At 42.5% G+C, this 22,200-nt stretch overlaps 2 protein-coding genes across 7 annotated transcripts in view; one reads left to right on the top strand and one right to left on the bottom strand.

The window, feature by feature from the left end:
• Positions 1–26: 26 nt before the first annotated feature.
• Positions 27–14,889, bottom strand: ggps1 (geranylgeranyl diphosphate synthase 1). 2 transcript variants are annotated; one of them, XM_084561795.1, is made up of 4 exons: positions 14,486–14,889; positions 12,520–12,617; positions 9,041–9,111; positions 27–2,167 (listed from the first exon to the last, which is right to left on the bottom strand). In XM_084561795.1, the coding sequence occupies exons 2-4, from the start codon at positions 12,590–12,592 to the stop codon at positions 1,370–1,372; spliced, it is 942 nt and encodes a 313-aa protein (XP_084417921.1). In that variant the 5' UTR covers positions 12,593–12,617; positions 14,486–14,889; the 3' UTR covers positions 27–1,369. The 2 variants fall into 2 exon arrangements, with proteins under 2 accessions (XP_084417921.1, XP_084417922.1); XM_084561796.1 differs by having other exon boundaries at positions 12,520–12,614.
• A 386-nt stretch (positions 14,890–15,275) lies between these two features.
• arid4b (AT-rich interaction domain 4B) overlaps positions 15,276–22,200 on the top strand; it is a 39,447-nt gene continuing 32,522 nt past the window's right edge. For all 5 annotated transcript variants that reach the window (XM_084562070.1, XM_084562068.1, XM_084562071.1 and 2 more), the window contains exons 1-2: positions 15,276–15,454; positions 17,815–17,863. In XM_084562070.1, coding sequence (XP_084418196.1) covers positions 17,858–17,863 — 6 coding nt within the window. In that variant the 5' untranslated portion in view covers positions 15,276–15,454; positions 17,815–17,857. The remainder of the gene's footprint in view (positions 15,455–17,814; positions 17,864–22,200) is intronic.

Raw genomic sequence — 22,200 nt, 5'->3', positions numbered from 1 at the left:
GAGGCTTATGATTGCACATACTGTGGATAAGGGCGGCTTTATGTTTTGCACGGACAGGGTGGTGTATGCTGGGTGTGTGCGCGGCGTAAATGTTGCTCAAAAAGAGCGTGATCCCCAGATAACACATCAAACTCTTGTGGAAGTCAGAAAGCCACACAAAGAACTTTTTTCAATTACACCTGTGTCCTCAGTAGATGGTGCTGTTATCAGATAAGTTCAAAACAAAGGGGAACCAAAGTAGCCTGGATGCCACGCAGAGATGTTAAGATCCGTTAGGAGTCCAGGAGCTTTCTTTGAAGTTTTTTTTTTATTCAGTAAATGCATAAAAGTCCTTAACAGCAGCACACTAACAAATATAACAGAATCACAGTACAAGAATATTGGTTGACAATGGATGGAAACACTACAACCAAAGCATCTCAACAGCATTCATACAGTATTTATTTTAATTTGTTTTTATTTGAAAGGGACAGCGCACATTGATTAACATCTATTCAGATAGCAATAGACGTAAATATGCCGGATTATAGCAACAATGCTAATTTGCATCTGGAGTCCCTAGGCAGGTAATATGAAAAGACAGGACAATAGCTCTCGATAGGAGCACATCACAATACAGTACATTACTAAGTCAATGGTTAAAAGACATACAGTGATGTTAGCAACTTCCAGCTCTTAAAGGAGCATTGTAATACATATGATGCAAGCGTGCTGCTTAACAAGCAGATTACTGAAACAGTCTTTTCTAAATAGTTGGCACTCTGGCGGCTTAATGATTGAGGATCCCCAAATCACACGTCATACAACTGAGACATCCGAGAGTTATTTTAAACAAGGACCTAAGGAAAAGCGCACAGCATTCACTCAGCCCTCGATCAATGAATTTCATTTGGTGGAAAAACAGGGGTGACAAAACACATTTATATGCATTGCACCGCAAATCAAAAGGCTTTCAAGCTTTTTTTTTTTTTTTTTTTCCATCTTTGTATTTTTAATTTCCAGAATACAAAGCTAAAACCGTAAGAAGTTTCCAATTTTAATTCATTTTCTTCTCTCCCTTCACAGCTACACTTAGAAAAAGAGTGATGTGTACCTTTAAGCAACACTCAAAGGATACCATTTAGCACACAAAAGAAAGGCAACGTTTGGGACCGCTCTGCTGTCTCCACAGCTGCTGGACGCAGTCAAAGCTGTCTACCAGAATTCAAGTGCTCACTGCGACTCAACAGTTTGCGAGTGTAACATGCCGGCATGTGTTGAGGTTAACAGGAATGTGTAAATCTGCGTCAGTGCACAAGCAAAGCTTCTGTGTGTGCAGGCCTACTTCATGAGTCACGTGGGAGTGAAAACGTAGATGAGGTCGGTGGTTTTAGCTGGAGTGTGGCTCGCTGCGAGCCTGTGCAGTGTCGTGTTCGGCCTCGTGATGCATTTTGCTGAGCTGTTTGACCAAGCTCTCCATTTGAGGGTTGCCCCCAAACCCCTCGATGAGTCGGTACGCTTCAACCTCCAGATCCCGCAAGGTCTTACGGGTGTAGGCAAATGAGCCCACCTTCTCCAGGTAGTCCACGCAGTATCGTTTAATGTCCATGTTCTCTGTGCGCTTCCTCAGGATGTTCTGCACCTGGGTGCTCTCTGGATGCGACCATATGGCGTGAATGGTGGGGAAAGAGAACTTGCCCTCGGTCAGGTCTTCACAGAAACTCTTGTTCTCGCTGTACTCGCGGGAGCTCAAGTTGGCGTAGTCGTCGCGGATCTGGAAAAACAGGCCCAGAGTATCCAGGAGGGGTTTCAGGTCTTGTTTCCAGTCAGAGAAGAGCTGCATGAGGCCTACAGCCAGGCCGAAGAGCCCCCCAGTTTTCTGCAGCACCATGTTGCGGTACTCCTGCTCAGTGGGGCAGGTGTAGGTGTCTCTCCAGTGGATGTCCAGGCCCTGACCGCGGTGCAGCTCCAGCAGCTGACGGGTGAACACTCGTACAGCCTCAGGGTGCTCCAGGACCAGCACCTTCTCCAAGCCTAAAAAGTAGACGTAGTTGGCCGAGTTGATAACAGAGGGAATGCCATAGATGCTGTGCGCCACAGGGAAGCCTCGACGCAGCTTGGAGTTGTCCTCAATGTCGTCTATGAGCAAGCTGGCGTTGTGCAGCATCTCAGTCACCTCGATAATCACCTGAACAAGACACAAACGGATATGGACATTAATCCATAGCAGAAATTTTGCAGAAATTACCTAAACGAGCATTGAAATGCACAGTAAAAAAAAATGATCGATACTTTATTCTTATGAGGTGGTGTAGTTGTTAGCACCGACACCTCACAGCAAGAAAGTTCTGGGTTTGAACTTGACAGCCAGCTGGGGCCTTTCTGTTTACCCCACCAACGATACCTGTAATACCCTCTCGTGATCCTCTAGAGATGGGGTAATTTTTCATGCCATGGACCCTTAAACTGATTTGGAGCAGGGGCCCCCGTACTTTACATATTGTGTTTTATATTAAACTGGGCCTAGTGCCATGTATTGTGTACCTTGTTATTGGGAAGTTGTTTCTTTTAGAGTTTTTTTTGGTTGAGTTACAAAACATTGCATTTTGGCTCATAACAATGTCTATACACTTGGCGTAATATTATACTGGCCTCAGTACTTGGCTGTCGTGCATAGGAGCTGCAGAGTTATAGGCAGGAATAACTTGCAAAAAATGATTGCACAGGGATTCATGAGTGAAGTTAATGATGTTTAATTTTTGGGGTTTTTTGAAAAAGGTATCTTGGGGGCTGAACAGACTCTCGGTCTGTCACGGGGAACCTGACAGAGCCAGCATGTGACATGCAGCATCGTGACTGGCATAGCAGCGATAGGGGGCAGGTCCTCCTCTTTGTCTGCAGGAGGCCTTTGAGGGACAGGTCCAGGCTAGTCTTTTGCTGTGAATGAACCTGTGTGTCGCTGGATGTATGCATTTCTGACTAAAAGATAACATCTTCTACATTATGTTGGATTCATGTTGATGTGTATTTAAAGACATTTGACATTTCACATCCCCCTGCAGTACCTCTCCTTGTTGAAGACCTCTGCTCTAGAGGAGAAGCGGTAACAGATAACGAATGAACATATGTTTAATGAAAGGAACTTCCTTTCTCTACAGCTGCTACTAACCGACAGTAACAGGTTGTCGGGGAGGGGGGCTGTGTAAATTATGCATTACAACTTGTAAACAGCAGAGGGTGCCACGTCTACACTCGAGCCTGCACTGCTCCACTCGTCAGTGTCCGCATCGGCAGATAAAATAATCGTTGCCGAAACAAACCGGCCAACCGGTCAGAGAATATAAAGATCTCTCTCTCCCCAAAAAAGACACTGGAGCCGATTTAAATTCACACAGAACTGGAGCCGATTTAACACGTTCTGCTGTAACACTGGGATGTGTCACTAAAGAGAGAGGAACAGCGGTTTGATGTTTATAGGAAATGTAGTCACATGGTTAAGCAATTAGAGGTGTCACCGCAGGGCTTAGTGCTCTCTCACCTCCTCTGAAAAGAGAATGACGATGGCCGGGTACTTAACCTTAGCCATTAAGACAAGTGTATTGACACGCTCCAACAGCTTTAATACAGTATGACCCTCTCTCTATCATGCACTGCTGTGGGGAGTTAGTGGCTGCAGTGTGAGGATGGTGGAGCGCATTACTTGCTACGCTGATGTCAAATAATTGTAGTGTCCTTTACAGGAGGATACAATAGCGTGTCTTCTGTCCATCGGGAGCAACTCAAGACGTAAAACGTCTTTGTTTCATGTCCATGCCTGACACTAAACAGTCAGGGTTGCCATGAGGTGTCTGCTGTCCTGAGCTGGCCGTGCAGCCGGCTGCAGTGCTCTGCTGATTTAAAAGACAAGTGGTGTGGCCTGGTAAAGAAAGCTGTTTGTATGGGGCCTGGGAGCACAAAGAGAGACTCAGTGGGTCAGGCAGATGGCCAAGGCTCAGCCAGTTGAGCAGTTTATCCGCCAAACACAACATTTCCTTCGACAGGGTCCCGACACTCGGTCACCCTGCAACCTCAGTGAGCCACTTACGAGAGAAGGAGGGGGCTGTGAGTAAAGCCACAATGAGTGCACACATAAACATGTAAATGGAATAATGTGTAGACAAAAAAAACATACTTAAAGATTCAAAGGTTCACCGCAAAACAAGCCGCTGCCTTTGTGAATTTGCAATTCTCCGTCAGGATAAAGGAACAGGGGCACAATCAAGGCAAGATTTGAAATTCACATCAGACACCGCTTCAGATAACAACAGCAGCTATCAAACACAAGCACAGGCAATTTTCAAGTTTTGGACTTTGAGTGTCTGGGTGCTCCTAGGAACCTAATTAGCCAGGCTGTCGCTGTATAATGCTGCCGTTTTAAGTGCCGAGTGCCATCACTGCTTCACGGGACTTCATTGATTATCAGCAGCGGTTACTGACGCAGAAACTCGTTCTATTTGCCAAAGCTACAATCAGTGACCCATTAAAAATGCAGAGACTCCTTCACAACCAACCAAGGAGATGCAGTGTCCAATTTAGTGAGATGAAGTAACTAAAAATTTGTTTGTTATGTGCTGGCATACGCTTGTCTCTCTTAGAGGACCATGAGTATACATTATGACCACCTTCCTAATATTGTGTAGGTCTCCCTTGTGCCTCCAAAACAGTTGTGACACATCAGAGAATGGACATGGACCTTCTGAGGGTGTCCTGTGGTGTCTGGTAACAGGATGTTGTTAGTGGGGGGCCTTTGGGTCCTATGGGTTGAGGGGAGGGGCCTCTGTGGATCAGCCTTGTTCCAGTGCATCCTACAGATACTTGATCAGTTTGGGATCTAGTGAATTTAGAAGCCAGGTCAACACTTTGTGCTGTTTTTCATGTTTTTTTGAGTCGTTCCTGAACCGTTTTTGCAAAAACAGGCAAGGAGTGTCATTGCTATTTGGGTGGGGTTGTCTGGTCTGGTCTAGGTGGGTGGTACATGTCTAAGTAACGTCCAGACGAATGCCAGGTCCAAAAGTTTCCCAGCAGAACACTGCATTGTTATGGCTGTTCGTCGTTCAGATTGCAGAACTGTTGCAGATGTTCATCTCATATGATTACACCACACCTAACAGATGGTGGCATTTAGAAACACCATCACACTTCAGTTTTAGTGTCAAAATGAAAAACTAAATATAACAGAAGCCACTGTATAATCCTAATCTGGGATTTATCCTTCTTAAATCATGTCGCTTTTCCTCTTTGCCCTCATCAGTTGTTGTTGCTGATAAGGGCAAACAGTTATGAATCGTTTTGCTGCTGTGCAAAGACAAACGGAGCTCCTAGCTAATTAACTAGCCGTCCACGTAAAGATTTAATACACTTTTATGAAATGAAGCATTAACATTTAGAGACAAGAGCAGAGGAGCTATTTCACACAGCTTATGTCATATTTCTTGAGCGTCGTCGCTGTTTACGCTGTCACACGCTAATTAAACTGATCACAGACAAGATGTGCCACAGCTAACTACTGCCGCTGAACTATTTCCTGGGAAATCCCTGCAATAAAGATCTATTGCAAATGCACTATCCAGGCTTTACTGTGATACGGTCTGCTCCTTCCCATCTCCCCTGTGTGATAATAAACCTCACAACTCACAGACTGTATCCAGACAGTTACAATATGTAAAAAGGGGTTGTTATTATTAACCTGCCACCCAGTTCCTTTTTATTTACTCACACAGGCAGCTATGTTTTAGAGTCGCTCTGTATCAATCACTTTAAAAAGCACAAGAAGCTCTAGGCCCCGAGGCGGCAGACATTCTCGCGAACGCGTTTTCAAAGTAAAAGCAGAGGGTTTATAAAAAAACTAACCTTTCTACAGCGTCAGACGGAACAAAAGCACGGCAGTCAGCTAAAGGTCGCAAATGAACACGGGAATTTCCCAAACATACACGGCCCGTGCTGTGCTACGCGGCGCAGATGAACATATGGGGTTTGATTAAAAAAAAAGAAAGCAAAGGAATGAGACGGGGTGCCACAGTCGCTGCCTCCATCCATCTGAATGCACGGTTGTTTCCATGGCGGCAACTTCTTGGCAGCAGTGTGCTAATGATGACGAGGAGGGCTCTCAGTCTGCGTGATGGGTTCAGCAGGAGTTGAGAGAGCTGCTACACAGAGGCAGCAATGAGGGGGGACAGGTCTCCGACATGTGAGGTAGGTTCAAACCCCCCACTACTCGCTGTACTGTAACAGGGACGTCGAGGAGAATATGTACGTGTACCTGACAACATAACGACGTGTGAGGCAGCATTCCTCGTTACATTTTAGCTCGTACTGAAAATGTGAGCGCTAGAAATCTGCATCAAATTGTAAAATAATAGAAAATGCTCCTCCTCTTATTAATTTAGCAGTCCGACTTAATTAATTTGAAGACTCGCAACCTGCTGTAAGAGCCGCAGTGTGAAAGCTGTGATTAAATATCTCTCCACTGATGCAAAGTGTGAGATGGATGTTGTAGTAGAGGCAGGGCTGACGTGACAGGATTGATCTATAACGGCCAATAATTCCTCAGAAGATGCGACAACTTTATTGCTCTTTGACACGTCTGCATCTATTTTTAAGTGTAGTAACTAGAAATTGAGAGGGCTTTTCTTTAGAGGCGGGAACAGAGCGTAGATTCCTCTGTTTGGTGAGGGTTTCTAAATTATCACAGAGAGCTGTTGACCAGCAAAGACTGACCCGGCACTGTGCTCCATGTCAGGAATGTACATCCAGAAAATACAGATTAGATACGTGTCTATGCCCTAGTCACTAGACACAGAATCGGTGTGGAGTCACTACAATGCTAATGCTATCAGTAAAAGGTCAATAGTCTGATCTCCCTAAGGAGACAGTGGGGGCACTAAAACCAATAAATCCAGACTCTGAAATTAATTTAACTGAGGGAAAACGGTAGTGTCGACTAGCCTGCTATCTGTATTTAAACATCAATATGTCTGCTGCAGTCTAATATGAATAATAAATATATAATAATAATAATAATACCTTAGAAGCCAGCTTCAACTTAAATCACGCTAATTGTTTTATCACAAAGATAAATAATAAGTATTTCACTCAGTACTTCTGATATACTTCTTCACATTACTGCATTAATATTATTATTATTTTCTGGAATATTAAATGTAGAAGAACAAATAGCAGCCAACACATTTATATGTCCAATAAACGTCAACCAGTACTGATTCTAGGGTTTTCTTAGGTCATCATACTGTACCGCAGTCATTGCACCTCTGGAATAAAATGTTACGTGCATTTCATCATGCAACACTGAGCTCACAGTAAGCAAAATATCCTGCCCACTTACCTCATCCTACTCATCATACTCCCTGTATTACAAACAACCGTCCGCCACTGCAGCTAACGTAACTCCATTTGACGTCTTTGTTTTTCTATTCAAGGCGAATTATATATCTAATGTAATAACGAGTCGTGCAATCAGACCCGTCCCTCAGCAGCTGGCTCAATGACGGCTCATATGTAGTTTGGGGCTGTTAAAATAGCAGAAACACGCGTCTGCACCACACCATACAGTTAGTACTACAAACCACAGCTTCCTAAATGAAATCAACAGCTCTCTCAGTTGTTTGCCGAGCACTATTACACTTCATGAAAGTAAGAATCAGAGCAGGACTCTTAATAGAGTACATTTGTTTTCACTAGTGTACCCAATGAGCTGGCAAGTAAGTGTATAATGTAAAAACCACATCAAATCACACTGAAGTCATGCTTTTACTCCCTCCAAGAACTTTTTATATTTGGAGCTGTTAGTATAGAGACAAGGCCTGCTGCACTGGATTTCCCTATTCCAACAGATTTTTGTCCTTTTCAGATGACGTGGAAGAATACGAAGAGGGTGATGGGAGACGACATGCAAATCTGACTTGGCAATGGTGAATACTGTACTTGCTCTACCAGTCTTTTTAGTTTTTATGGGAGGGGAGGAGTTGGGGGTGTCACATGACTAAATAAAGACAAAGATAAGTCTAGAGAGTGAGCGTCAAAAATGGGAAATAGAAACTGATGTGACTGAATACAGTGGAGGGAATTCAGTAGGTAAAGGAGTAAAGGTTTAACAGACTTTAAAAAATAAAAGAAACTTGTTCCACATATTTAGTTATTTCTACTTTGTCATGGAAATAATTCTTTGGTAATGTTTAACCAAAATTCTGCGTTTCAGGGGGTGAGAAATCAACCTCATAAAAGTGCTTTAATCTTAACCCTCAGACTCTGCCGTAGTCCCTGTAGTGTTCCTCCGATAGCCGTTCAGGAACACAAGACCATTATGAATCATTGAACATAATGTTTGATATGGGTGGCAATTCAGAGGCCTGGAAATGAGCTAATGGATTGTACCTTCGAGCAATCAAACCAGCCAATCATCTCTTAAAATGGTTATTAAACCGACTATATGTAAGATAAAGGGTCACTCGTAATGCCACAATGAAAGGGTGCGTCATTCAAATCAACAGAGCTGCTGTTTCACCTCTTTTAGCTTCTTGATTCATTTTATTTTCTTCCACATCTTTACTGTAGGATGAATAAACCCTCTGTTAACAATCAGCCCAGCACCAAACCACAAACAACAGAGTGTAAGCACCTTCTGTATGGGTAAATAAAATGCATCCAACTCCAACGATCCATGAAAACAGCAGCAATATGGGATTTATTTATTTTTTTTAGAGTTACTGTGCTTTTAAAAGCATTTCACCATCTTTTTAATATCCTTCTGCTGAATCCTCGACTGCATTAATGACCTCCTTTAATAAATCATGGGATGCTCTAAGCTCTACACCGAAGCCTTATGTTCACATCTGGTTAAGGACAAGCCGGCAGACAAAATACTCCTGGTGCATTACAAAATAAATTGCCTGTTCCAGATGAGCACAACATCGTTTTTTTTTTTTAACCTTCCCGGACCCGTCTGCGCCAATAAACATCGGACGAATCTGAATGTTAAGAGGCTTTTAAATAGAGGATTTCTCACCTGGAGCTTGTCCTCTGGAACATGTAGCCAGTGGTTAAAGGCCTGCGAGAGTTTTGTTCTCACCTGCTTTCCTGCAGAGAGAGTAGGACACAAAAAATTAATTATTCTCATAAACACATACACACACTGTGGTTCGGCTAAGGAAAAAGCTAACCAAGACAGAGACTAATGTAGCAAATCAGCAGTTAATTCTGCTGAAAACTGTGTCTTATTACTTAGGCCTTGCTGAGATAAGTCATTTTTGAGTGCTTATATTGCTGGTACCTGCGATATCACAGTTTAAGCTCAATATCAACAGGGAAGGTAGAGCGCAGCCGCAATATTCCTATAAAAACAGATACTTGTGCCTCATAGTCAGGTGCAGCCAACATACCTACAGGTACACATCACAAAACTGTGTTTACACAGACACTAATAATCAGAATAATAGTCATCATTTAGACTTTAGCCTGATCAAAAAGACCTTTCCGGCCTAACTGAGAGGGTGGTGTAACCTGTTGATGATGCGTTCAATAGGAATATACACCGATCAGGCATAACATTATGACCTAATATTGTGTAGGTCTCACTTGTCTCATCAGAGAATGGACATGGGCCTTCTGAGGGTGTCCTGTGGTGTCTGGCAACAGAATGTTGTTAGTGGGGGCCTCTGTGGATCATCCCACAGATACTTGATCAGTTTGGGATCTAGTGAATTTGGAGGCCAGGTCAACACCTTGTGCTGTTTTTCATGTTTTTTTTTAGTTGTTCCTAAATCGTTTTTGTGTGTGTTCCTGTGTCAGGCTGCATCCTGCTGGGGATGGCTGGTGCCATCAAGGAGTGTCATTGCCATGGGGTGGTGGGGGTGCCTGGTCTGGTCTGGGTGGGTGCTACATGTCTAAGTAACATCCACACAAAGTTTCCCAGCAGAACACTGTATTGTCACAAAATGGTCAATGTCATTAACTTCTCCAGTCAGTGGTTTTAATGTTGTGGCTGATCAGTATATGTGTAGCTAATAAGCTCTCTCAGGTTGGAATAAATCCTTTATTTCTGATGAGTTTCAAGGAGGAGTGACAGAAACATGCCAAAACAACCAGTTGTTCAAACAAGCGTTTAAAAAAGACGGACGGCGCCAGAATCAATGTGGGCAGCACTGTTGAAGACCTTTCTTTGTCTGGGTCATGTTTTTCTAAGTAAATGTGTTTATTGAAATAAACACTAATTCTCGTGTTATCCAGTATGTCCACAACAGCCAGAAACTCTTTGTGCATGACAAATAAGTTACATTTTAATTATGTACACACATGTTTCTTATCAGATAATTTATTTTTACGATTTCTAAGCAAACAGTTGAGCTGGAATCCTAATCTGAATTTTTTCAGTCGGGTTGAAAGTCAGTTTGAACGAAGCCAGTGTTGTGGTTTGAAGCCATTTTCATACATGAACTCTTGGCAGCATCCAGAGAATTCGGTCATTGTCCAGGGTTTGCCCTTTCACACATGCAGCAGACAACGGGACTCTGTTCTCACTACTGGAAATACTCTATTTGATTTAGGAGAGGAGTGGCGCTTGGGTAGAGCGTAGAGGAGGCAGGTTGATGCGCACATCAGCATACAAATTCGCTCACTGTGAATTCTCTGGACAATTACCTGCTCTATCCGCACATGGGCTCGGCCTGACATTACACAGGCTTTGCGCTAACTGGGGAATTGGCAGGATAAAGTGATTCCGACATTTGCGTTGTAACCTACAACTCCTCTGGGTAATGTCTAGAAAGGCTCAGGGCTGCGGCGAATGTGAGAAAAACGGCTACAGAGGGCAGAGAATAGCTCTCAGACAGATTTACTTTTCATAAACGGTTAGTTGAATATCTAAGTGAGGGTGAATATTAAACCCAATGAAATCAGTCCATCAACTCGCAGAGCTTCTATCGGACTATAACACTAAGTAGTTGAAAAATATGAGGAGGCTCGTTCAACAGCAAAGTTTACGACTTAATTTTGTTGTGAAGCGGTCTCCACTGATAGCTTGTGGCCACAGTCTAAACAATGATGAGGGTTATTAGGGTTTGCATACTGCTGAGCAAACCAATAGGTACAATCCAGACCTTATAATTTGCACAGTGGGTGTTAAAAGAGCCTCTCACACAGATCATCCGTGATTTTATTTATAATTTAAACGGCTGAGGAAAACACAGAGGCCGAGGAACAAAGATGTGTAACTGTGAAAATATTTAAGTTCTGGGTCGTATTTTTCACAAGGCGCTAAACAATAACTACTTCACATGTTATGAGCCAAAATGACACAGTAACACCGCAGGAGAAAATTAAATTCCAGTGCAAGGTCAGTCTTTTCTCCACTGACATAAAACTAAACAAAACAAATAAAGACTGTCTCCAAAACAGCAGCTCATGAGTGCATTGGTCAAGGGAAATCAGGCTTTGGGAATGCTGTGCACAGCTTGCTCATTTCTGGGTTATTAAACTCGTACCGTTTCATTTTTGTCATATCTGAAGCCATCGGTGTGTGAATTGTCATAATTAATCAATGTTTACTGATTCTGCGGCGAACATTCAAATTAAATCCAACTTAATTTGAAAAACAGCGTCCTTTTCTTGGCTTTTCATACCTTTATTTGACAGATAGAGTAACAGGAACGTAAAGAAGCACGAGAGAGAGGGGAAGACACGCAGCGAAGGGTGTAGAATTGAACCTGCGCCACCGCACCGGGAGCTATAACCTCCGTTTATGGGACGCCCACTCAACCAAGATGCCCTGCAGTGCATCCACCTTTTAACATCCTTAACTAAGGGAGGACACATACTGCCGCAAACTATGCTTTGTTAGATAATGAACTGAATAAGTCAATCCTCGTTTAACATGGTGATTTATACTGATAATAAGACAACACCCACTTTCAGGGAAAAGTGTCCTTGAGGTACCATTAGGCCAAGCAGAGGAGAGAGCCCTCAACTTTGAAGAGCCTTCTATTGTAAAAAGTCAAACATTAAATACTGTCAAATGTAAAACCAACATTTGTCTATCAGTCCAGGCTCACGCTCTCCTATCAGTCTCTTGAAGCAGCCAGAATAATTGTCTCTCAAAGTTAGCTGTCCTTTTTGAGCTCATCATCCATGAAACCCCATTGGCTGTTTGACGTATTCATCTCCACAGTGAAGACACCAGGAGATGCTAAGAACACTACTTTATATTGCTTGTAGCCTGAACACACTCGTTAGCCTGACAACCCATAATGCATCAGTCTTTCCCAGTTGTTTTTCTGTGTCTATACAATGACCTTTCATCGTGGTCATCGTCTCTCAGCTATGTTCCGGGGTGACTTACAGGATGTGAGCAGGTCAGAGCTCTGTGTATTTACTTATACCGGCGGTATTCGTGGCTTTTGGTGACATTTCAGCTTCATGTTGGCGTAACTACTTCTCTTCCTCAAACCTGCAGTCACCGAGAGTTCAAAAAAAAAAAAAAAAAAGGCTCACCTGGCAGCTGTAACAGATACTTGTAGGGTTCGAGCAAAATTCGGTCAGAGGTGCTCTCTGAGTCAGCGTCCATCGCTTCAAGTGTACACAGATTTCTTCTGGAAGACAAGATGACAAAAGAAAAAAAAAGAAGAATTGAAAATTTTGCCGAAACGGAAATTTAGATGAACAAGAAACCACAGTCTGATGTGGTTTGTCAGTGCAAGAATACGCTGTGTTGTGCAGCCTCACAAGCTTTCACAACAAAAGATATATATAAAAAGATACAGAGGAAACTAGTGGCGCTTTTGCAATATTTCTCTTAATCAATTCATTCACATGTGACAACTTACTATTTTTGTACTTTCTTTTGGTTTTAAAGGGTTAATCTCTCAAAAGTCAGGATACAAATTTTGACATTTTTGTTAAAATTGCTTCTGTAAACTTGCGTTTGTTTTGTTTGTAGAAAAACCTATAACTGATAACAAAGAACAAAGACCAGAAGTAAACATTTAACCCAACATCTTCAAGCTGTGCTCCTTATTTATACCCTGATAACAGAAAACGGTTACTTGTCAGAGACTCGACCACCCGATAACCCCCTTACCCTGAAGCGAGACTTTACTATTTTAGAGATTAGATAACATGAGAGATTACAGGTGCCTTTTTCAATCTGATATAGCGGCAGTCTAAAGACACAAAAATAACTGGATCTCCATTGAGTTTCTTTTAGGTGTCTACAGAAATAAGGTTTGGTTGAGAAAGAAGATGTGAGAATGTGTACACATCTGTTGAGTGATGGCTGTGGTGAGTGGGTTCAGCTCGTATCCAAAATGTCTCTGTTCTAAACTTAAAGAAGGCTCTTGATTGACAGATTGGGGAACAAGAGTTGTGTAGACAGGAACTTAGTACATGAAACTGCAGAAAGGATTGCATCGCCTTGACAGGAACAATGTCAGACTCGAGGACTGTATTTTCCAAACCTTTGACTGGCACATTTCTCATTCAATGTTTTTTTTAGTTTTAGTATTTTCTTATAAAGTAGTAGTAAACTAGTAAATTAATATTGGATACATCAAAACAATGGAGGAACATATACGGATTTATGCAGTAAACAAAGTGAAACAGGAACCAAATCTGTGTTTTAGTTTCTTCAGAAAAGCTTAGACGACAGCTTTACACATCCGTCAGCTGGCCTTGTTTATTTCACAAATCCATATGTGCTCCTTCATGGTTTTTTACTTCTTCATTATTAATCTTCCATGTAAAATATAAAGAAGACATGTTGAAATACAAGGTATTGCTGACTGGTTCCAACTACTTTAACAGCACAGTATTATCATTTACGAATAATGGAGACAGCAAATCCAGTGAGAATTTCAAAACCACCGTGCATTGTGAAGCTGCACATTTAAACTGCCCTCACTCATCTAATGTCATGCGCATGTGCAGAGCCATGAAATCCCCTTGAGTGTGATCACACAGGCCACAAGACTGAATGAGCTCGAACAATCGCTTCATTGGCGAGTCACAGAAACTGCTGAGGAGCAACAAAACGAATGTGAAATGTGATTTAGCAACAAAGGAGCTGGCTGTTTGTGACAGCTGATGATCATCCAAACTAAAGTCCCCTCAAGCTCTCTCCAAAATATTATTAGAGAATTAAATCCAACAAGTCAGTGTGCAGTGAAATCACATACTTAAAACTTTACACAGTGGCTAAAATGATTAAAATCTATATAATTTCCCATTTAATTGTATATCAAATTCACTTTAAAACATAATGCCTTCTCAGTTCAATTCCATTTTATATTAGTTATAGATATAGACTGAAAAGGTGGTTAACATTTTACTCAAAGTTTTCCTTTAATGCTGAATCCGCTTAAATAAGAACGTAAACAATATTTTAAATCACACATAAACAGCAGAGCTCAGACTGCAATGCTGTTGTGACATTTGGTAAATGATGTGGTCTAACTCCACCCACCTTGGCTGCTGCGTGTCAGTGTGCTGACTAGCCGGTCCTGTGTTCCGGTTAGCCGGGCTGCTAGTTAGCTTGCGCTAACGGGTTAACATAAACGCGCCAGTTTTCACCACCGTTGAGCATTTCTTACTTTCTTTTTCAAAATAAAAACTCCCCCATTCCACATTAGTCGAGTGAGGCACGCGGTGTGAGCGTCACGGCCACACTTTCATGTCATTTCAGGTCCGTGTGTCGCTGGCTAAGTCACCTGATGCTATTGCTACGCTAGCGAAACCGTTGCTGTAGACTCTATAGACAATTTTCAACACAAGGCAAAGCGTGATGAGCTACCTATATATGCTTCGGCGGCGATACAGAGCAGGCGCAGAGTAGCTGGGTAATGTAAGGTTGGTGCCTCATACAATGTATGTTGCAGTTATATTTCTACAATGCCCGGTAGAAGCGCCCGGCCTGTGGGGTACGTAGGAAAAACTCTCTTGCGATTGTCGGGCTGTTCTGTAATACATATCGAACGCACACATAGCTTTCCAAACTGGGGGTTGTAGTTTTTAAGCGTTTTTTTTCTCGCTGTATTGTGACAACCAACCGCCCAGCAGGATCAGTTGGTACACTTTACAATGGATATTTTTCTCCCGGATCAGCCAATCACATGCTGTTGAGGCGTTTCGAGTTGCCGTGTCAGCCAATGGGCGTGCGTATTTTTTTGTGAAGGGCGGGACTAAAACGCCCGTCAATCATTCTCAGGAGGCGGAGGGGAGGGGATCGCAGAAAGAGCTAGGCTAGAGGAGCTACTCAACAAGGCAAACAGCAGCTCTGCACGAAGACGAGTTATACCCATCCGCATCCAACATCAACCGGGGGGCCAACGGACGACGTTTAAACCTGTCAGATTTTTTTCTACATAAATGTACCTATGGATTACTAATACACTTTCGTCGAAAAACACAAGTGTTTCTCAACTTGACGGCATAGGTAAGCCTGCTTTTGTTCGACAGAGCCATTGCTATTTTGAAGATTTCACTAGCTTGCTCCCCTGCTTTGCTACCAAGCCAACCTTGACGTTAGCTAACTTGTTAACTAATGTTGTGTTTTTGGGGAGAGGGGAGGGGGATGAATGAATGAATGTGGCGACCGGACGGTAAAAAGCTGACGACAGATAATGCAGGAGGGGGGGTAAAAAAAAAAAAAAAAACACAAAAAAAAAAACTTGGGTCAGCTCGATAACAAAGTTATGCTGTAGCCAGCCATAATGAAGCTGATGAGCACAGTGAAAGGTTATGCTGCTCCCGAGGTTGAATAGTTTCAAGTGTACCGGACAGACCCGGACCCGGAGTGTTGTGTTGTTGAGCGGAGGAATCCTCGGGGAGGTTGTCGTCGAGCAGCGCCTGTCATGGTGCTCCCCTGATAGATAGCCCGTCAAAAGTGATATTACACCAAACAGTCGTGCGACTTGTGTCCCCGCTGCGGGATGTTATTTTTCTCGGAGCAGCGACCGAGCCGTGTAGTTTTAAACAGGTAAACTGCGTTGTCAGGCTTTTCTTTTGTGCCACTATAGTGTCGCTAGCTTCTCACGACAGACAGCAGACTTGTTCGGAGGAGGACCCAGATGGGGCCACCTCGTATTATTAAGGAACTGATCAGCAGAGGATATAAAAGCAGATCAGAGGTGGACTATTTTTCCCTCTGCTGGAGAGGACTGTTGTGTTTGCGTGGCCAGTATTTTTTTTTTTTGCACATTTCCGTAGCTGGCAACATCGCCTGCTGATAAACTGACTCATTTAAGTGGAGGGGGTTTAAATGGGCTTTAGTTAGCCACCGGGGAGGAGGGGGGGGAGAGAAAAGAAGGCGATTGAGACTCGGGTCTGTGCGTTTTTTTTTGTTGACGGCGGTGGTCAAGTCACTCACTTGCAGCGGTCTGGTCTGGCAGATATGTCTGGTGGGGCGGATGACATTGTAGCCTCCGCGATCATTCAGCGAGACCATGAGCTACAAATGAGGGGCTGCGACCTTGGCTCCTGTTATAACAATAAAATATTAGAGAGAAAGAGAGAGAGAGAGAGAGAGAGAGAGAGAGGGGGGAATTAACGCGGCGTCGCTGCGTTGCAAGTCCCCCCCCCCCCCCCCCCCCCCCGCCTCGAGCTTGACCTTGTTGCGAACCGTTTCGTCGACTTGTTTCTTTGTCAGAGGCAAGTCTCACTCGTCGATCAGTCGACCAGTCGATAAAGACTCTACATTTCTCCGGGAAAGAAAGTGACTTTTTTTTTTTTTTTTTTTTTAATATAAATCGTGCCGCACCACCGATCCCCACTTTTGACTTTTTTTTTTTTTTTTTTTTTTAATCGTGACATTTCTATACAGCTCTGGTTAGGCTGCCTGTCCGTGATAAGCGGTGTTATTATCGCTCTATTTATTTATTTTCTGCTGGCGAGTGTATACTCTGCAGAGATCAGCGCACACACACAGAGAGAGACAAGGCAGAGGAGCAAAAAACGAAAAGGTCTCGGAGCAGTTTTCCTGTTTTTAAAAAAAAAAAAAAAAATCCCCAAGAGATCCGTATCACTGAGGGAAATGGATCTGACACTTGCAGGTGAATTGCGACTGCCGATCGCGTGATTTCCAGCGTTTGTGCGCTGAAGTGCACTCCTCTTTAGCCGACTGTCAGCTACAGAAATGGCGTCACCCTCTGCTGTAGTGTTGGTACAGCCAGTGCAGTGCAGAGCAGACACCACGCTGCCGTACTCGGGAGATACCGAGATACCGAGCTGCCTGTGCGCCGTCTACCACTTCACCTTAGACGGCTACATTATCCATGAATTTGTGCAGGCAGAGGTAGTCGTTTTTTGCCAGCAGCTTGTTACTTTTGTGTGTTTTCCTCTCGCCCTTCGTTCGCTATGCTACAGCCTCAATCCCAAGTCAGACTGGTGACTGACAACAGTACACTGGGCATTACATAAACGGCTTTGAGGGCTCTGCGAATGAGAGTGATCAGCCTGCCACGGGTTACTTTGCAGCACAGATATTTTTGGGGACTGGAAAAGCGCAGGCACACATTCACAATTTACAAATCAGTTGCAGTTTTAATCCAGGATGTAGAAAACAGTTCCCCCGTGAAAGGATGTGCAGACGGTGTGTTTTTCAAAGCATATCATGTAAAGTCTACCGCCCAGCTTTTCTCCTTTCTGTTTTTTTTTTTCATCCAGCAGTGTAGCAGAAGAAGTGATGTCATCATAACATAATCGTGTCTTGTTGTGGCTGAAGACTGAAGTTGGCACTCTCTGTTAATGCTTAACAGCGTCTTTCTCCCCCCCTCCTCCTCCTCCTTCTGTTTTCAGCCTCCGATTCCTTACACTGGTCGCCTAGAGGACTCATAGAGAGATGAAGGTATGTTCATTCATTTTTCCTTGCATGTGTTCAGTGGGAAAACCCTATTAGCTCTACTACTACTGCTGCAATCTCATTCAGCTCTTATGTAAACTTGCCTTAACCGGGGGTGTTTAAACACAAACTGTTAAATGTGCTCTGTGTGCGTGGCTCCATTGTTTTACCCTCACGAGTAAAGCTAATGCGTATTAAATCTAAATGTTGGCCCAGGTCAAACACAGTGCCTTGGACAAAGGCCAGAGTAATACCTTTTGTTTGATATGCGCGATATCGAGTTTCTCGTGGCTTTCGGGCTGTATTTGCAAACGCAAATTTGGAAGTGTAATTCTGATGTTTGTGATGCTTTGTTGTTATTGAATCAGATGCCAAGATGGAGTGGCATCTGAAGGTGTGGCACGTTTATTTTATGTGTGGATAAAAGAGTGGAATGCATGAAATATTCAAAATATTTTTTCCTCCTGCCATTCAAATTGAAAAAAAGTCACAGCTGCCATTGTTTGGGAAATATAATGTGATGTGGGCTATTTAGTCTTTTCTTATAGTTTCAATGGGTCGCTGTTGTGGCTGTTGTTATGCCTGCAGGGTTTTGTGTCTTTACGTTGTCATTTGTCGCCATGTGAGCCATGCATAGCATCAACACACAGGCGCGTTGACAAGAGTCTATATCTTAAGAGTTTTTTGGTATAACAGCAGAATGGCATCGTGGGTAAAAAAAAAATAAAGCGTGCAGAAGATGTGAGCGCTTTGACAAGATTCCTGTTTGTAGAGTTAGTGGTGGATGTAATAAAGGCTGCTCTGGTAATGATTTGTCGGCTGTCACCGTGCCCCTAATAGTGTTACGGCTTATTGTGGTTAATCAGACTTCACCAGCACCCACTAATAGACAAGTCAACAATCTACCAACACACCCAGTCGTAAAGCAACCAAAAAGCATCATGTTGATTTGAAAATAGTCGGACTTCCTTTCATTTTGGTATGAGGAAATCATTTTGATGCTAATGCGTCGCTTTGCTTTACGTCTACCCCACTAATCCTTTCTGTTGCCCTGCGTTCATACTTGTTCAACAAGTAGTGATGACCTGAACTTCTGCAGTGTTTGTGGTTGCAATGAATAGTCTGTGTCGCTGCCATGACTATAAATACGCTTGAATGAACAACAAGGGTTTAGCAGCAGCCATCACCTAATTCTCATTGTTAAGCTACCTTTCTTGTATAATTATCTACAGGTCTACTTGAATAAAGCTTAATATGTGAAATACATTTAACATCTTGCTGCCTGTGAGCATTCTGCAGTAGGTTTCTATTAGATGGTAATTATGCTTACATTTGCTTATTGATGTAACTGCTGAAAGGAAGCAGTGTTTCACATGACGCTTTCAGTTTAACGTCGAAACATTTGTTGTTTCCATAGTGCGCCGAGTCGCCTGGCTCTATTGATGCTGGAGGAGTGCTCTCTTACTTTACCCGGCTCTGTGTAGGAGCATCTGCTCAATGACGGAACTGTAAATTGCTCTAACTGGGACAACTTTTCATTATGCTCACTTAGCATTTCATGTCACTTAAGTTCATGGTCCACGGCCTTTGTTCGTCAGCCGCAGCTGCACACTCTGCAGCTGTATGCTGGATGAAGTGCTCTAAACATTAGACGTTCTACAGGAAGACAGATGTACTGGAAATTAGCTTAATTCTTAATACAGTCCTATCAGTAACTTTGTTATTAAGCACTTCTTGACTTAAACTGAAAAAGATGAACTCCCTCACCTTGAAGACGTAATCTAGTAGATGGATTCAGTTATTGTATTTTTTTATAATCATGGTTAGCTAGTTGTATAAATAAGTAGAGTGTCTTGCATAATGGAGTAGTATACAGGCACGTAACTATATGCCAAGAAAGTGTAACATTATATAAATGCTCAAAGCGGGAAGTTACTCAACAAACAAAACATTAGTCCTGAGTTACTCGCGTACTTCTCAGTTGGGAGAAGAAACAGTTGGGTGTCTTCTGAGTGTGCCGTCCTCCCTGATTTAAATAATAACAATAATAATAATAATAATCATGGTCTTAAAGAGTTGAAAACAAGTGCCACTATCGGGAAAACAAACTTCTTTTGTTTCCATTTAGACCATTTTGTTTTAAATACGTTTTTCTTTAAGTGCTTTGTCGGTGTAGACATTTAAATGCAGCTGGTAGTCCAGAGTTTCTCTGTGGCATCAAAATAGTGATTATCCAGACAGATTCTGATTAAAGCTGTTCATGAGAAAATTGCCTTGCTTTGCTGAGAAAGTGAAATATATTCAGTCCTTCCTACATTTAGGCGAGCTGCCATAGTGATGGTTAACGGCATGTGGTGCCGCGGTTATTTGGTAATTATTTATTCATTTGGGAAGAGGGGCCTCGGCACGTCAGGTGGTGTGGGCTGCCTAATGTGTCCTTTGTGGCAAACAAAAAAATTGCTAGGTGAATAATTATTCACTGGTATGTAAATAAGATTATGTGTAGAACTGAAAAGTACACATTCAAGCCACAACATTAAAAGTGTTGACAGTGGGTTGCCCCAGTAGCTCACCTGGTGACCTGGTTCCTCTAAAACTGAGGTTATAGCCCTGACCACAGCAACAAAGGCTCGAGTTCAGCCTGTGCACTTTGCTTGTATGTCGCCCCCCTAACTTACCCCATTACCTCCTTTCGCTCTTCATCTGCAACTAAAACCTATTGACAGGTGAAGTTAATAACACTGACCATCTTGTTATTAGGCTCCTTGCATTCGTGTGGAAGTTATTTTGACACCTAAACATTGTTGAAATGCTCTGAAACGGATCAATGAGCACTACAATGAACCCAAGGCTTTAACCTGGCCTCCAACCGTCCCCCGATCCAAATCCAATCAAGCATTTGTGGTTTGTACAGCCTACAAACCCAATCCAGAGAGGACACAACTGGGCAGGGGGCTGTACGTGATGTTTTAGGTGAGCATGGGTGTCTTCTAGTTTGTTTATCTGCTGGTTGTGGATTTTGCTTGGTCTACAAATTGACATAGAAGCCATTAGCTAGAGCACCTCACTGTTTAAATGTTCATAAAGTAGCGAGGTGCATACTGGATTAAGAAGATATAAATATGTGCGTTCAGGGCGTTGGTGTCTCTGATTGATTAAAGTTCCTTGGAGGTTATTAAAATATTGACAATTCAAATGCAACACTTCTATTTTTTAATTAAAAAGTTCAATAAAGTTGGCAGAGTTAGTTGATATGTTGTCTGCCTTAAATCTGTGGGAATAAGTGCCTAAACTTTAGGTATTAAGATAGTTATTTTTGGCAATTTTAAAGCTGCGCATGGCATTGCCAAGGCAACTCCTGCTAAAGCACCAGTCACTGGAATTGTGGTGACTCTGGTCTGGACAAAGAGGTGATTCACAGCAGGATTATTGTACGTGTGAGCTAGGCTGGGTGGGAGCTTAATTCTTTCCTGCATGCCCTTTTGCATGTTCCTTTGTTTGGCCTACATGCCTATTCAATACGGTACAATATAATGGGTCAAAAACTATTAGTTCTAATATTTTTATGCTCCATGGTGCCTCGAATGTTATGTTTAAATAGGTGCATTTACACAGACATTTAATTCTCTCGATGAATATAATTGATTTGTTACATGGTAATCTTAATTAGGCATTTAAGTGTTATGTCATCCTAACGTGGCACAATAGCTGATTGTAAACCAGTTTATGTTTGCAACGCCATCCTGCATTGTTTTGGAGCTTGACGCTAATGTGTCATTGACATGTGTCATTTTCAAGGATGCGCTGTCTGTCTGGATGAAATTCTACACAATAGGAGCAGTAACGACCTGACAGCGTTTCTTTAAAACCATGATTAAAAATACAGAGAGCGTGAAGCGCATAGCCGGTCTTAAGATAGGACGCAAACCGAGACTCTGATCTGAACAGGAAGATTTTCTTATAATTTCAGATTTTTCATGTGCCAGCCTTTTCCGTTTTTTTTGCACCGTCTGCATCTTTTACGTCCAATTATGAGTTATAAGCAGTGGTGGAAGAATTGCTCTGCTTAATCTCAGTGACAGTAGCAATAAAACAATGTCAAAACACAACTAAAAGTCATATACAACATATTTAGTGTGATTAAGAAATGAATGTATCCAAAGTTACCTATTATGTACGATGCACAAGGATTGCTGCGTTGTTAACTTTACTCCTTTTATACAACTTGAAGTATAAGCAGAATTTCAAATAAATATATCAGCTTGTCCAGGTATAGAAACAGTAACTTCTTATTTTACAGTTTGGTCACTTAATCAATGAGCTTAATCATTAAAAAAAAAAAA

This window comes from Chelon labrosus (genome assembly GCF_963514085.1).
Source record: "Chelon labrosus genome assembly, chromosome: 15".
In the NCBI taxonomy this organism is placed as follows: Eukaryota; Metazoa; Chordata; class Actinopteri; order Mugiliformes; family Mugilidae; genus Chelon; species Chelon labrosus.
The sequence above is the reverse complement of the archived record's forward strand: the minus strand, read 5'-3'. Positions and strand labels throughout refer to the sequence as shown.